The following is an 18,009-nucleotide window of genomic DNA, read 5'->3' as shown; positions in this document are numbered from 1 at the left end:
CCCCCTAAGGTAAGTGTTTCCGCTCCCGGGATTGGAATGCCTCCTTACCATCTCCCTTAAAACCCACATCCTTTCGTCTTTCCCTCTCCTTACATCTTTCTGATGAAGCAACCGTTGGTTGCGAAAGCTAGAATTTTGTGTGTATGTTTGTGTTTGTTTGTGTGTCTATCGACCTGCCAGTGCTTTCGTTCGGTAAGTCACATCATCTTTGTTTTTAGATATATTTTTCCCTCATGAAAAATATATATATATATATATATATATATATATATATATATATATATATATATATATATATATATATATATATATATATATATATATATATATATAAAAAGAAAGATGATGAAACTTACCAAACTAAAGCGCTGGCAGGTCGATAGACACACAAACATACACACAAAATTCTAGCTTTCGCAACCAATGGTTGCCTCGTCAGGAAAGAGGGAAGGAGAAGGAAAGACAAAAGGATATGGGTTTTAAGGGAGAGGGTAAGGAGTCATTCCAATCCCGGGAGCGGAAAGACTTACCTTAGGGGGAAAAAAGGACAGGTATACACTCGCACACACACACATATCCATCCACACATACACAGACACAAGCAGACATTTGTAAAGGCAAAGAGTTTGGGCATTTTTTGGGCAGAGATGTCAGTCGGGGCGGATGTACAGAGGCAAAGATGAAGTTGAAAGACAGGTGAGGTATGAGCGGCGGCAAATTGAAATTAGAAATTAGCGGAGATTGAGGCCTGGCGGATAGCGAGAAGAAAGGATATGCTGAAGGGCAAGTTCCCATCTCCGGAGTTCTGACAGGTTGGTGTTAGTGGGAAGTATCCAGATAACCCGGACGGTGTAACACTGTGCCAAGATGTGCTGGCTAAACATGCCTTGGTGCACGGCCAGCACATCTTGGCACAGTGTTACACCGTCCGGGTTATCTGGATACTTCCCACTAACACCAACCTGTCAGAACTCCGGAGATGGGAACTTGCCCTTCAGCATATCCTTTCTTCTCGCTATCCGCCAGGCCTCAATCTCCGCTAATTTCTAATTTCAATTTGCCGCCGCTCATACCTCACCTGTCTTTCAACTTCATCTTTGCCTCTGTACATCCGCCCCGACTGACATCTCTGCCCAAAAAATGCCCAAACTCTTTGCCTTTACAAATGTCTGCTTGTGTCTGTGTATGTGTGGATGGATATGTGTGTGTGTGCGAGTGTATACCTGTCCTTTTTTCCCCCTAAGGTAAGTCTTTCCGCTCCCGGGATTGGAATGACTCCTTACCCTCTCCCTTAAAACCCATATCCTTTTGTCTTTCCTTCTCCTTCCCTCTTTCCTGACGAGGCAACCATTGGTTGCGAAAGCTAGAATTTTGTGTGTATGTTTGTGTTTGTTTGTGTGTCTATCGACCTGCCAGCGCTTTTGTTTGGTAAGTTTCATCATCTTTCTTTTTAGATATATTTTTCCAACGTGGAATGTTTCCCTCTAATTTTTTTATATATATATATATATATATATATATATATATAAAAACAAAGATGAGGTGACTTACCGAACAAAAGCGCTGGCAGGTCGATAGACACACAAACAAACACAAACATACACACAAAATTCAAGCTTTCGCAACAAACTGTTGCCTCATCAGGAAAGAGGGAAGGAGAGGGGAAGACGAAAGGAAGTGGGTTTTAAAGGAGAGGGTAAGGAGTCATTCCAATCCCGGGAGCGGAAAGACTTACCTTAGGGGGAAAGAAGGACAGGTATACACTCGCACACACACACATATCCATCCACACATACAGACACAAGCAGACATATTTAAAGACAAAGAGTTTCCTTCCATTATATATATATATATCCCAAAATCTACTTTGACCAAAATTATCTTACTACAAGTGATAAATTTAAAATATTTATTTGGGTTTCAATAACGCAGATAAAGTTTTAAACGAAAGAATGGATTACAAATAAAACATGGATCAAAATATAAAATGATAACTGTGGAAGAAATTAAATCTAAATTAATACAAAGAAATAATGAAAACTACATGGACAGTTTCCAAATGGAAAATTGAATCATACGGAGAAAAAATGCGAGCAAATAAAAAATTAATAGATTGACACTGCAAAGGATTAGAAATAAAAAAATGTATTTAACCCAATTAATTGAATAAAAATAAATTAAGTCAATTCCATAAATATTTACAAATATAAATTAAAAGTGTCTGATAGGATAAGAACACACAAACTTCAGTGTATCTAGAATATATCTTAATCATTACTATACACCACTGCTTTGAACTACACGCTTGTTGTTATTGCTACAGAGCATCATACAATTTTTTGTTGTCAGTTACTTGCTAACGAGGGCCCAAACGGTGAATGGTTGCAGTGTGTGATACTTGGGACTTTAACCTAGATCACTGTATAGATGGTTTCAAAAAAAAAAAAAAAAAAAAAAAAAAAAAAAAAAAAAAAAAAAAACCTCTCTGCCCCTGAGAAACTCTCTTTGTGACTCGAGCAACAAATTGTTAATATTGTCATTTGCAATGACTCACACTCTTATCCGTACGTAAAGTGAGTTGCCACTTCTTGCACCATATATAAATTGTGCCAGTTGCCCCGAATTGACCTGAGGTCAGTCCGAGACGACGGTTTCCCGTGCACGACAGTGTCATCCGTTAACAGTCTCAGATTGGTGACCATCTGTAGCTGATAAAAATTCACTCTTCTTCTGGTGAAGTTGAGCTGTTACTGAGATTGATACCAATGTGATCTGTGCAACAGCTGAGAGCTTGCCCACTCTGTGTTGCTTTAGAAGTGCATAAGAAGTGAAGTTAGCTAATACTAGTGCATCTCTGCTGAGGGTTGTTTTTGCATTTTTGAATGAGAACTAATAGGTAAAACAGTTTCTTAAACAGAATGTAAAAATACTTAAATGCTGATGCCATGGTGTAGGCATTAAAATATTTAATACAAAGTGTGTGAGATTTTTAATCTATCCCTAAGCCACTTCTCATGTAAGTATTGGAGCACTGGGTAATGCTAACTTAAGGCAAACTTTCTTTTCTTACCTAATTTGACCTTTCACTTTATCACTTTCTGACATTTTGTTTACATTTCCTTTCTTAGGTGTCTTACTTTTTTCCTCTTTTCACTAATCATAACACGTAACTTCTTACATACACATACTAGTTTCTAAAAACAGTGCTATTACATGATGTCTTAGTTGCCTGTAAACGTTTCCTTACATAAAGTAGCTCTCACAGTGCTCCATTTTATCTTAAAACAAAAGTAACAAGTATTATACACTCAGTGATTTGGTTCATGCAGTAACAGGACAGGTTTTACATTGTTCACCAGTATTGGCCACCACTGACCATAATCAGAACTAGGAAGAAAAAAGAAAAGAATATTTGTTTTAGTTTGTCAACTCTGTATGTACGAGGCAAAAGTAAAATACACACTCTTTTCTTTCTCATTTCTAGTTCTGATGTTTCCCACTGGTAGTTGATACCAATGGACGATATAAAACATTTTCTGTGATTGTGTCAAATTGAATATTGAGTGTGTAATTAGGTCACTAACTTATTGTCTGTATTCTCTGACGTGGGTTCACGTGGCTGACCAAAACCGTTTCCTTGTTGGAACTGAGAAAGCTGCCACGAGCCAAATGTTTAGGAAGCTCTAAGTTTTCATTCATTGTGAGAAGTGGTTTGGCGGTCAAATAACTGGTGTGGTATTAATGTTGGACAGAGTAACACATTTTACAGTTCTAGAAGGTGCCACCATTCACACTTCAATACAACTTTTCAGTCACTAAGTACAATTGTAGTTCTAACAAATTTTATTTAATTTTTTGCATGTTTTGCCCTACGTTAACCTTTAATGATTTTTAAAATTTTTATTTGCTTCTTTTTTTTCCTTTCAAGGCAGCATTGATCATTGGTTTATTTTGTTTACCACCCCATTTTGAGTTATCCCATTACATGACCCAAACCCAAATATCCAACTCAAGAAGCTGTTTGCTGTTTTGAACCCAGATTTCAGAATTCGTGTAACAGGTAGAAGTGTCCAAAGGAAGTAAAAGTGAATTGTTCATCTGGAGTTGACAGTGTACGGGCAACGTGAGTTGTTCTTTTTAGGTGACCGTACGTTGTGTATTTTTAACAGTAGAAAGTATTTAGGATATTTCCCTTGACAGTGACAGTGATAATGGCTTGATTGAGAAACTGATCTCTTCGTGTGTTAACAGACGGTGAATTACTGAATAGGCTTCTTAACTGGCCTATATTGAAATTGAAGAAGATATTTAGGATATGAAGACATTGTTTATGGTTTCACAGTTATTTGTTTTAAAGTAGAAATACAGTTTCTCTGACATTTTATACAAAAGACGGGTGTTGAGGGGAGGATATGGCAAAAAGTGAGTCAGGAGTTAGCCCAATGGAACAGAGTGAGAAATGGTGTCATCCACAGTTCTTCATTGTGTTTCGAATAAACACTACACGTAAAATGTCTGTCTGCTGTTCTTGTTTGCCAATTATTTTGTTACATCAGAAGCTTCAGCATGTACAGTACATTTTTAAGAGCTTGAAAAATTCTTGGCTTGTAATTTTGAAAGTGGTGAGTGTGTTACATTACTGCTGATAACCAAATGTGTTGTAAAAGCATGCCAGTTTCGGCTATGCAGCAAATAAATAAAAGTCTATATCTTAGTGTCACCTATAATTGAAGGAAAAAAGTACAGATTTGTGCTGTGATATGCATCTGACACAAAACACAGGAATGTGTAAAGGCTTTGACAAGTATGGTAACATTGTATGCAGGAATTTCTAATTGTGTGGATAAATGCTGATGGCAGTGGTCACCACAAAAAAGCTACAAAATATGGTGTATAAAGTTGACTCAGTGTTAATAACACATTTCAAGGTTACCAATACACATTTAATGCCTGTATTATCAAATGCTTGTGCTCAGTGTGCTTTGCCACCTTTGGTATAGCTAGAGTCTCCCTGGCATTATCAGTGCAAAATGTGTATTATGTAGGTGATGAGTTAATTCTTCAGTGCTGAAATTGTACATATTTATTTCCAGTTTACCTATGAGAGATTTTCCACTGAGGAATTTAAGGAACATTACACATTACAGAATCTGTCAGAAGCAGCTTAATAGTAACGTTTGTTCTTAACAAACGAATTGGTTCCAGAGATTTCTGCATTTTCATACCAAGCATTTCTCAGTGTGAACCACCAAAAGACAAATATTACTGGCCAAAATTATACCTCAGCAGAGGTTTGCTGAATGAGTATAATAAAATGGAACACAGTAGAGGGTCAATGCTTTGGCGGCTATTAATTGCGGAGACCTGTCCCTTCGCACAGATCAGCTTCTTGCTTTGCTTTTGCAATATCTGAGCTTTTTCTGCCCAAACATTGTGAAGGAGGAGGGGGTGGGGGCTTCTCAATGAAACAATGCTCAGTGACTGAACTGGTGACTTCAATAGGGTAATGTGAATGAATGACATGGATTGAGTTAAAATGGTTTTTCCTGATACATTTTTGTCTAGTTCTTAGTTTAATAGTGATTAGAATGTCTCATGTAGTGGATTAGGAACCAAAAATTTATTTTTGAGAGAACTTAAAGTATTTTGGAAATGCTGCTTCTCTGGAAATGTGCATTAACTATAAAATTAACTGTACAATACAAATAACTTCCAAATCGTATTGCCCAGAGGGTAATATTAATTCAGAACATCACCCTACGTAAACCACAATATGTTTACACATGAAAGAGTTGACTGAAACATTTATGTGATGAACTGAATTTCTTTCCCAAGTAAATTAAATAAAACTATTTGTTTCATGTTGTCAAAAAATGGGGCAAAATGAAGTTTTTATTTTTTTTACAAAAATGAAGATCAAAATGCTGAAATTGTTGGTACTATGAATGGTCTGAGGGAACTGTAACTGGGAAATATGCCTTTTCATGTTCAGAACTAAGAAATTGTCTGGAACACTGTTAAGGTATGTACCATTGTTTATGTAATGAGTCACGAAAAGTAGGAGAAGTTTGTGTGTGTATATATATCAGGACCTGCTGGGCTGGAGTTACAAGCTGATAGTTATTATGTCAGTGGCATGAAGTAGGTGTGGTCATCTCCAGAGAAATTGTCTGAAAATGACTGAATTACTGGAGAAAAATACAGGGTTATTACAAATGATTGAAGCGATTTCACAGCTCTGCAATAACTTTATTATTTGAGATATTTTCACAATGCTTTGCACACACATGCAAAAACTCAAAAAGTTTTTTTAGGCATTCACAAATGTTCGATATGTGTCCCTTTAGTGATTCGGCAGACATCAAGCCGATAATCAAGTTCCTCCCACACTCGGCGCAGCATGTCCCCATCAATGAGTTCGAAAGCATTGTTGATGCGAGCTCGCAGTTCTGGCACGTTTCTTGTAGAGGAGGTTTAAACACTTCACCATTAAGAAAAAATGTAGCTTCATCACCGAAAACAAGTTTCGCACTGAACGCATCCTCTTCCATGAGCTGTTGCAACCGCGCCGAAAATTCAAAGCGTTTGACTTTGTCATCGGGTGTCAGGGCTTGTAGCAATTGTAAGCGGTAAGGCTTGTGCTTTAGCCTTTTCCGTAAGATTTTCCAAACCGTCGGCTGTGGTACGTTTAGCTCCCTGCTTGCTTTATTCGTCGACTTCCGCGGGCTACGCGTGAAACTTGCCCGCACGCGTTCAACCGTTTCTTCGCTCACTCCAGGCCGACCCATTGATTTCCCCTTACAGAGGCACCCAGAAGGTTTAAACTGCGCATACCATCGCCGAATGGAGTTGGCAGTTGGTGGATCTTTGTTGAACTTGGTCCTGAAGTGTCGTTGCACTGTTATGACTGACTGATGTGAGTGCATTTCAAGCACGACATACGCTTTCTCGGCTCCTGTCGCCATTTTGTCTCACTGCGCTCTCGAGCGCTCTGGCGGCAGAAACCTGAAGTGGGGCTTCAGCCAAACAAAACTTTATGAGTTTTTCTACGTATCTGTAGTGTGTCGTGACCATATGTCAATGAATGGAGCTACAGTGAATTTATGAAATCGCTTCAATCATTTGTAATAACCCTGTACTTGTTGAGGTTAAAGAATGGGACACATCCTGACCTCACTTCATAAAGCCACATACTCCTTGTCATTTTGTTTTGGGCTAAGACAGTACAAAAACAAACTGTTCACTACTGCAAAAGAAGTTGAAAATGTTGATTGTTGGGAAATAATAAAAAGGAAGGCCAACGTTGTCCCCAAATTCCACACTTGTTTTTATTATTGTATAACTTGGCTTCGGACTTCACTAAGGCACTGGCAATGGGATAATTTTTAATTCGCAGACCGTATTGAGTTAGGAATCTGTAGTGAGAGAACTCTTATGGACAGCCAAGAGAATTCTTTTTTTTGGAGTCCCACCCGCTCTCGAAATAATTGATGAGAGGTGAATATCTGTGTGTTCAGATAGTTGTATCAGTTAAAGTTTCAGCACAGAATTTTGTACACTGCCTGAGTCAGTAGTTTAGATGCTACAATTGACCATCTTTGATCAAAGTGATGTCTAAACTCCAACCAGTCATTATAGGTGCATACAGAGAGACATTGGAAGTGTCTCAGAACAAATTTTGATGATAATCGTGAACGAATTTGTAAATGATCGACGTTCCAGCAAGAGAAATTACCGACATCTTGACGACTGAAGAATGAGACCACAGAACCCGTACCACCAACTTGAAAAAAATCAATAGGATCCTGTACAGAAGTAACAGATCCTGTACAGAAGTAACAAGTACTGTGTCACTGGCAAAAATAAAATATTTCTTATAGCCCGAGCTTTTGAAATGTTTTTAACCTAAATCTTGATGACCAGATGGAAACTTGGACTGCCATCTTCCTGTGCTCAGTGTGTCTCATTGGAGTCTAGTGGACAAAAACATTGTAGAGCACAGCATTTAATGTTTACAACGTGTGTGGCACTTATCAAAGTGTTGTGTGAGAAATGAACGGACAATGTTGTCAGATGCCGGGGAATTTGGCTTCGATCTTCTGAGACGACAGTAGGAAAATGACCGACGGAAAGCTGCAGCAGCCATTCCACTTACCAGACTGGTTCCGTGCCCTCCTCTCCCTCTTCCCACGTTCCTACTCAGTGGCATTCTGCTTTCCTTTTCACCCCACCTGAGGTCTGGCCGATGTCAGACGGCCGACGAGTGTTTATCGGTCACTAACGCCTGGTGCCGCCACAGTGTACGCGGCGGGTGGGTGCTACTTCGCCCCTCCGGGCGTCTCCGGCGTGGCGGCTGTGGGCGGCTTCCAGTGCCGCACTGGGGAGTGCGTCCCGCTCACGGCTCAGTGCGACGGCCGCATCGACTGTCGCGACGGCAGCGACGAGCTCTACTGTGGTGGCGGACCTGCCGGCTACCGCAGGGGCGGACGGGGTTGGTTTTCCCACCTACTTTGGCTTCGGCCTGCTCCTCGTCTCTGTTTTCTCGTCGCTCGATTTGAGCAAATAGATTGTCTTATCGGTCGATTTTAGGGTTGTGATGCCTCAAAAATCTTGAGGAGCTGGTCCTTTGGTCAGAAGTCTTAATGTAGTCTCGAGTGTTGAACGTTGTCAGCCTGTTAGCGCGAATGTATCTTTTCGAATACCTTTTGTAGTCTCTAATTTTTAACCGTCACTTCCAAAAGAAGCAATCCAACTCTGTTAAATTTGATTATATTTAGTCACTTGATATGTGACAGGTCCTTCAATGATGACACATTTTTCCCAATGATGGGTGACTTTACAGAGGCCTCACTTGTAGAAGTCTGCATATTAGCTCTTATGGAAATGTTCCACGTCAAAAAATCAACACATTATCGATATGAAAATGCCTACCGTGCAATGGTTTCTTCATCTGAGAAAAGAGAAAGTAGTCATTGGTGCCATTTCAGGATGTTACAGTGATTACACAAGCAGCAAGCGTGGCTGTCCTGTATGGAATGAATTGGGCCATTGTGAAACAGGAACGCCCCTTCGGACAGCTTCCTATGACGCTTCGTGTTTCCATGAAAGTTGTTAGATTTTTGTAGTAATATGTTGAAAACTGATCCCTGAGTGATTTTCACTTTTTCCATTTGTTTATAATCTGTTGCGGATGTGTGCAGAACCCATTCTGCACAAAGATAGCTTTCTTGTATGCAATGCTCTTGCACAATGTAGCCAAAACATTCTTTTGGTATCTGTACATTCTTGGCAGTTTCACACACTTTTGCACCTTGGACATTTTCACAGTCTCTTTAAAATTTCACAAACGGAATACCTTTAGCGTCCCAAAAAAAAGGAAGTCATAACCTTACTGTCTGCCAAAGTTTAGCTTGTTTTTTGTCTGCTCTGTCACCTTTGTGCAGGCATAGGCGATCTGCGTCCCTTCACTAGTTACAATTATAGTGTACAGCACACGTTCTCTTTCTCTATCATAGCAGGAAATAAAGAATAGAGAAGCAGCCATTTATTGAGTTTTCTGGTTCTGGGAAGGAATTTCGGAACCCGACAAGCGTATGCCTTGCAACACCCTAGTTGTTTGGACACAGTCTTATGCAGAACACTGCAAGAAACAAATGGAAAGTTATCTTCAGTGATTTTTTGTGTGTTTTCTCTTTACCACCCCATTATTGACTTCAGATAGGTGGTCACTTTTGTCATTGTTTAACATCCCAAATAGTCACTCGAGTGTTTTATGCTTGAAGCCCTAAAATGACTCTGCAATCTGTTGCAAATGCTGATTCCCTGAACTTCCTGAATATCTTGTAGTGAAAAGATTGTTTTCTTCTCTCCATGGATTCCCGTGTTTCTAATGTTCTGATACTGACTGGACTGACAAACCTAACATCTGTCATGTGATGTCTGCAAGACTTGCACTTTCAAATTTACAGTACAAAGATAAAAAAAAAGTTGTCTTTTTTCCTTGTGTCAAGCACTTTGTATTCGTAGTTAGTCTCTCACATTCCATCCAGATGCCTTTGTGAGTTTCCAGTCTACAAGACTATACCTGCCACCACAAGCCAGAAGTCAGGTGATTGGATTTGACTATGTCTCTCGATTATAGCCTTCTTACTATGGTGGCAGGAACATATGTAAATCATTCTGTTTGTACTGGACAGTTCAGAATCAATGGCGTGGTTACAAACAGCTAAAACTATTTCATGCATAGCATACATCAGTAAGAATTACAGAGAATGGGAAGAAAATACAAAAAAATGCTATATGTGTCCTGTTAGAACAAACAACATTTGAATGAGAATCAATTTCTCATCATACATTCTGAATCATCAAGAGATGAGCATTTCTGAATCCTAAAATTGCTTCCATCAAAGAGGCACATACAAGGTGTTTCACATAGCCCCATAAAAAGAAAATCATGAGTATCAGGTCGAAAAATCCTGGCAGAACATAGCATCATCACGTCCAATATGATTGATCTATCTGTTTGAAAGATACTGATTTAAAAATCCCACGCTGATGCCATCTATAAATGTTGTCGGCATTTGGAGCGGCTCAGTTGTACTGCTGATGAAATCTTCTCCACACTGCGATGACGGAATGACAGTTGTTCGAGTCCAATATACAGAATGCCTTCTACACAAGATTGACATTTTCACTTAATGCCACACAACTTATCACTTGCACATTGCCATGCATGGGCTTTTGAATCACTGGGCTTCCATGACAGTCTAAATTCTATACTTTCTTTTACATTCTCTGTAATTCTTATCAATGTATTACTCTGAATTAAATATTTATAGATGTTTGTAATCACTGTATTCATTTTAAGTTGTTCTGTATTATTTACAGATAAGTGTAAAGTAGAATGCCCACCTTTTTTGTGAAAATCCTCCAACAAAAATGTTATGTTTAAAGCCTTCAGTTAATGTATGGTGTATTCTCTGTTGGCTAGTGCACCCATACAAGCATTTTCTTCGTGCTGACACTACAAAACATTGCATTGCTCATTTTGGCATTTAGATATTGTGCTTTCTTCCCTAGCTTTTCCTGCGAAGCTGGCCACAGCTGGGGCATAATAAGTGTTCTTGAAGAATGATGCTGTTATGTAATATGCAAACTTTTAAGGAGCTTACAGCTTTGGTCACATCCCGCAACATGCAACAGTAGCTTGCTGTGGTTTCTTCCACTGTTTGTGCACACACATCTCGAATATTTGATTCTTCGGGATTTGAGGGAGATTGCTGGAGTCGACTACAGGATGCGGTATGGTTTTATGATGTGCTACAATCCTGCATTCCATCCTGCCTTGACTGGCTAAATCAATTTTGTTTTGATTTTTACTTTTGTTATCCCTTTGATTTTATGATTTGCACGCCATGTTTCTTCTGCATTTGTAGAATTAATTCTAGTTGAACTCCGTAAGGACGTAACACTGTTTCCACAATTATTTCTGGAACATAACACTAATTGGCCTCGTTCTAATCCAGGTTTGGTTGCTGTTGAAAGTTGGTCTGTAGCAACTAACTCTTTTAACAAATTATAAAAGAAGAAAATTTAAAATGTATTGAGGTGTTGCAATTTAAATCATAATTTCATTAATAGTACTAAAATTCTAATAATATAGCTGTTGTGTCCATTTTATTTTATTTATGTCTTTCCTTTGAAAGGTTTTTTTCTTGAGCTATACTCTCATTAATATTGTAACCCTAGTATTAAAATTTTATTTTATTATCTTTTCCCTTCACAGTTCTTTCAGTTTGTATTATAAATGTATTCTCTTGTCACAGTAATACTCAGACTTTATGTAGAGTATTTGTATCATAAGACAATATCAGTGAGACTTCTGTTGTGGTGATTATGTAGTATATTAATCTGAAAGTAGTTTTGGATTAGCAACATATATTGCGCATTACTGTAGCTTAGCTTTAACACCGGCAGTGCAAATTGATATAAAAAAAAAAATAAGAATAATTGTTTTTCCATAGTTTATCAGAAGGTGTTGTAATGCAAGCATACCATCTCTCCAAACAGGAGGAAAGTACTATACTCCAGATACTTTGCGTCATGAAACAGCACCATACAGCAAAGGAATTAGACTTAAATGAAAGTACACCTCTGTGAAGTAAACTTCCCGATTCATGCTCACATAAACCTGAACGAGTGTGCATAAAGTCACGGTATTAAAAGCAACCCCAAAACAACCTCTGGCCTGAACTACGGCCTCCATGCACTGCAGGTTAAGTGCCTCACCAAGAATCGATGCATGCGACACCTCACGTCATTTGAAGAGATTCAAAATTGTGAGTAGTTGGACCACTGTACATGCCTCCAGTCAGCTCCTCTCCAATTTCTGTGCTGTTTGGCCCATGGAAGACATGCAGTTTTATGTGCTGCTTTGAGTAATGGCCTTTTGAGAGGTGCCCGACTCCCAATGTTCATCACATCCAGTTCCTTTGCAATGTTTCCTTTGAAACAGATTGAGGTGGACTTCCATTCGCTGACAGGAGCAAAGTCACCTTCATTTGGCCATCAACATTAATAATACTTTATTTATTTTGTTTATTTCACCCAAGACCTTTTTTCGTGTAAAGCTAGCAACTGTATTCCTCCCAGAAATCGTGTATAATGTGCAGAAGAATTTGTGCTGGTTAGAAACTCCTGTCGTGGATTAAAACTATTGGGTTGGTGCATAAGTTTGTAGAATTTTTCCATAATTTTAATAAATGTGACATACATGTAACAGAAACTTTAGTCACCAATCATATTCAGCTGTGAAAAGATAGATTGCTACTGTCCATGAAGATAAATACATTGAGTTGCAAACAGAAACAATGAAAACACACATATACATTAGCTTTTGGCCAAAGCCTTTCTTCAGAAAAGGAAAAACAAACAAACACACACACACATTTATTTATTTACACAGCAAGCAAACCACACATGCTCATGACTGCCATCTCTGGCAGCTCTGACTAGAATGTCACGAATTACAACAGTCTGTCAATGCTGGCATAACTTTTTGATTCTGCTACTGTAGAGATCACATGGCTTCGAGGAGAAGGACTCATTGAGCCATATTTGGAGTGCATTCTCATACAGATAGAAAGTTGTTCGACAGCGAGCAGAAAAGGTGAAAATCTGAGTGCACAGAACCGTGTGAGTAGGATGGATCCAGAATGTCTTACCAAACCAGTTCACGTGTGGCGACTTTTGGTCAGTTCAGTAGAATGCGTGCGCGTATTATCGTCGAGTAGCATCACTTCGCACAGTCTTCCTGATCGTCATTCTCGGATTGCATTTCACTTGGTGACAGTAAATATTAGCTGTGACGGTTACACCTCAGGGAAGGAATTCGTGGTGCACCACACTGTCGCTGTTCCGCCATCATTTGTATGACATTATCTGTTGTTGATGCGCGCAGGTCTTTGTACTAGTGGTTGCTGCTATGTTTGAGTGCAACCGTTTTCTGTTTTCCTGATCTTAATACAAAGACACTATTTCTCGTCACCAGTAATGGTACAGTATAGGAATGGTCGGTGTTGTCCGTGAGCCAATCGATGACAAGTAACCTCAGATGACACGTGGCCACCTGCTGATTTTTGTGATTTTGGCTTGCAGTATGTGGCACCTGTACATTCGATTAGGTGGAATGCTCACAATTCACCACATTTGCCATTTCGAGTACACTGACACGAATCATTGTAGATTACTGTGTTTAAACAATCTCTGTCAAACCCCGAAGATCTTCCGAGAGCCACTAGCCCAATGTCAAAACGATCCTCCTTAAGAGGAAGAAACCATTTTATTACTGTGCTGTGTCCAGTGGCATTATCTCCGTACAAGGCCCAAACATTTCTAGCTGCCTCCATTACTGTCACCCCTCTGTTGATCTCAAACAAGAGAATATGCTAGAAATGTTCTGATTTCTCCCTTTGGCATTCCATTTTCTAGAGTCCACACCTCTCACTTTGACAGTGACCGACTAATAAAAAATGACAACCGATAAATAAACCAATAGGAGCTGGAATACCAACATGGGAAAAAAAAAAAAAGAAAAAGAAAAAAAAAAAACAAAAAAAAAAAAAAAACACTACGAACTTATGCACCAACATAATATATGCCCGAGTGGAATTTGAACCTGGGCATTTGTCTTTTACGGGCAAGTGCTCTACCGACGGAGGTATCCGAGAACGACTCGAGACCCGCCCTCACAGCTTTACTTCCGCCAGTTTCTTTTCTCTTACCTTTCAGACTTCGCTAAGGTTCTCTTGCACATTTTGTGGGACTAACACTCCCAGGAGAAAGGCTATTGCTGAGGTGCAATGCAGTGCAGGAGGACTTCTTTGAAGTTTGGAAGGTAATAGATGAAGTACGGGCAGGATTAAAGCTGTGAGGGCAGATTGTGAGTTGTGCTCAGATAGCTCCGTCAGTGAGCACTTGCCCCCAAAGGCGAAGGTTCCAGGTTCGAGCTCTGGTGTGGCATACAATTTTAATCTGCCGGGAAGCTTCAACTGAAATGTCAGTGTTGTCCCTAATTATGGAGTTGAAGCTCCTCCGGAATGTATTTTACTAAAGCGACAGAATAAATTATTGTGACTAAAGGTGGTGTAATATTAACAAAAATCTTCCTAGCGTATAAATTATAGTGAGTAGAAGACCCTGACCGTATGTCTGTCAGTAATGTAAGGGCATTAGTTGCTTTAAATGCACCACTGATTGACTTCAGTTTTCCTCTCGGGTTCTACAACATAAAGAAGTTAATTTTTATTTTTGTAATAGGTGTTGTATTTAGCCTTGTAAATTAGTGGAAGCAATATTTGATTTACTGTGATCCATTATAATGTTTAAGACACGCTGCATTATTTCTTTTCTAATTTTGACGTATATTTCTCCCATTCTCCTCACCTCGCTCCCCATCCTGCCACCACTCAAATTGTGGCAACAAAATCACTATCCGACACCGGATCGACTTCGAATGTCGGCGATTTGCCGTGATGACGTCCCGTTGCCGTAACACTGGAACCTACGCCATTTCGTCTCGCTCGACCTTACGGTCCGCTCGCCACACCGTGGTCGCACCGCAGGAGTGTCGAGCCTGTCACTGCACATCGACGCGAGTAGCCAGCAGGTGCGGGCGGGCGACAACGTGGACCTGCGCTGCCGTGTCTCCGGGGCCGACGGCTCGGTGCCTGTCAACTTCCGCTGGACCAAGGAGGACCGCGACCGGCAGCTCGACAGCAACGTGCAGACTGCCAACGAACTGCTGAGGTGAGGCGAGGCCACCCTCTCGGTGAGAATAGAAGTTCTTAACCCTTTATCTGGATAAATAAAAAAGGCCATTTCCCTAGTAAATTCCTGCTGTTTTCGAATGTTGTGCAGAAGCAGTGTAAGTATGAAGTGTAGTCATAAAATTTTTGATATAAACCGTTAAAAATAAAGTTATGTAGTTAAATTTTTGTTTCTCTGCAGTCGTAATACGCAATTAACACTGCACCCACAGTACTGTAACACAGTGGTAGATGAGCCGAAGAAAAATAGGGCACCCAATTAAAAAAGTGGAGTTAAGAACTTATTTTATGACAGCAGTGGAAATATTGTAACTCTGTCAGACAGCTCAGGACAGCTAAAGACGTCATCTGGATCAGATGTATCACTGCTGCAACATTAATTACCGCACAATACTCCTCTTAGCTCCTCCAGCAACGTGCTATGGTCGTGTGGCACGGGGATTTCGGTGTTTACTGTAAAGCTCTCAACTCTTCTCCCATATACTGCAGTACTATCCTGTTTCATGGTACTCCCACACATCTCCATAAAATCTTTCATTTAATTACTGTTCAGCTTTGTAAGTTACTTTGTTTATCTCTTTGACTTGAACTACTGACCATCACTTATTCTCGTCTTTTCGTAACTTGGATTTCTTTCTCTCTGTTGGGGTGGTAAACTGGGAAAATGACTCGTGGCAAGTTTAGTTTTATGATTGAGATGAAACTAGTGATTATTTATTGTTCCATATAGATTAAATTAAACTCACCAATCACAACGACCTACTATAAACCGCAATAACTGTCTGAACTTTCACACTGAAACTTTGTTTTGAATTGCAGTAAATAATTCTACCCTCATTGTTAAACTTCTACACACTTTGACCTCCAACATGAGCCTGAGAAAAACTGTTAAATACCATTTACACTAATAGTATGGTACCCATAACACCTCCACACTCTCAGACCACCTGCCAATGGGGACATTGCATAGCAACTGCTACTTTCAACTTAAATGCTGCAACAATGTGTGTAAAATGATGCACTGGTGGGGAACTAACTTTACTTATTTTTTCTCCAGGTGCTGTGGTGTGACAGCACCCAGAAATGATAGTGACCATGTCTGTGTGTGTGTGTGTGTGTGTGTGTGTGTGTGTGTGTGTGTGTGTGTGTAAGAAAGAGAGAGATGAAGGATGGACTTGATTGGAAAGCTGCTGTTTTCGAGGCATCTAGTTTTAAATGTGTCTGCCTGTCACTTAATGTCTCCTCTGTATGGTAGGTAGTTAGCTATCACAATTCATAATATTATTGCTTCCCAGATTTTCTGTTGTTTAAACATCACTGAAGAGTAGACAGCGATGTACACAGGAATCGTGACATTGGTTATGTAAGTGTATATCTGCGTAATTACCTATTTATGAATGATGTCCACAAGATTCCAAAACAGCTTCACTCTTATGAAGAAGTCACAATATCATGTAAAAGAGATAAATCATTAAATTGAATCTAGTAAGTGTGGATGGGGGTACACACATTTATCTTTGTAATTCCTAATATTTCTAATAGAAGTAGCTTTTCCCTTTTCCATCTATTCTATATGTAGTACATCTACTTCCACTAAATAATTATAACACTGCTTAGACCGGTACCAAAGTAAGTTATACATTGTCTCACAAAGAATCTACAATTGCATTAATTAAAGTGATTATGTTATTTGTGTTGCCCACATTTTGTAAGAGCACTGTTCTTTGCTATGTTCACGACAGCATATATATGTGTGCGTACTTTTCCCTCAGGATAACAAACGTGAGGCCTGAAAATGGAGGCGTGTACAGGTGCACGGCTTACACCGGCGCTGGTACCTTCAGTGAAGACTATGTGCTCACCATTCAGGGTAAGAGTCATAGTTGCCAGCCCAAACCATTTCCATTGTATTCAAACATCAAATTGGAAATTTGACAAATTAATAGTGTGGCATCTAATTCTCTGTGTGTATTTGTTCTGTACTAACTGCTCGCCTTCCCGGACAATTCAAATGTAAGTCATCTTTCAATACACAGATTTGTAGTGCCAAGTATAGCTAAGAAAAAATACCTGCTCGCTGTTAAGTATTGTAGTCTGTTTCTTCGCAAATCTGCCATTGTAGGCATTCAATTCCACTGTTATGCTAAAAATGAATATTACTCTTGTTCAGGCTTTTTCGGTGCATTTGTGGTCTCATCGGTAGATCATATTTTACTGAAATCCTATTTTGTAGATTGTCGGTTTCTGCAGGATTCTCTTTACGGTCCCACATACACTGATGAACTGTGAAACATTAGGATCACTGGCCATCACAAGGTCGAATGTCGCCTGGTGGCAGTATGGACATAGGAAAGTAGATAAGTGGGCCAGAGGTGACTGGGGAATCATTCAATCAATGATACGGGCTGTACATTTGGGACTTCCACAAAGAGCAGATTGTTATTGCCCGACGTCTGGGAGCAAGTATATTTTAAAAAGTAAAGCCGGTTGGATGATAGCGTGTTACTGTCACGAACATCTTTGGAAAATGGTCGAAAGTCAGTGAAACCCAGAGTAGGGGACAATGTGTCGAACGTCCGTACCTCGTGGCAGAATGTGCTTCCTCGAGGCTCGTCTGCTGCAAATACACTACTGGCCATTAAAATTGCTACACCAGGAAGAAATGCAGATGATAAACGGGTAT

General features: G+C 39.7%; 1 protein-coding gene across 1 annotated transcript in view; it reads left to right on the top strand.

Moving 5' to 3' along the window:
• LOC126427231 (basement membrane-specific heparan sulfate proteoglycan core protein) overlaps window positions 1–18,009 on the top strand; it is a 792,772-nt gene that overhangs the window by 713,007 nt on the left and 61,756 nt on the right. Inside the window, exons 66-68 of the mRNA XM_050089468.1 lie at window positions 8,300–8,491; window positions 15,123–15,306; window positions 17,099–17,196. Of these exons, the coding sequence (XP_049945425.1) occupies window positions 8,300–8,491; window positions 15,123–15,306; window positions 17,099–17,196 (474 nt within the window). The remainder of the gene's footprint in view (window positions 1–8,299; window positions 8,492–15,122; window positions 15,307–17,098; window positions 17,197–18,009) is intronic.

Source organism: Schistocerca serialis, chromosome 11 (genome assembly GCF_023864345.2).
Source record: "Schistocerca serialis cubense isolate TAMUIC-IGC-003099 chromosome 11, iqSchSeri2.2, whole genome shotgun sequence".
Classification (NCBI taxonomy): domain Eukaryota; kingdom Metazoa; phylum Arthropoda; class Insecta; order Orthoptera; family Acrididae; genus Schistocerca; species Schistocerca serialis.
The sequence above is the reverse complement of the archived record's forward strand: the minus strand, read 5'-3'. Positions and strand labels throughout refer to the sequence as shown.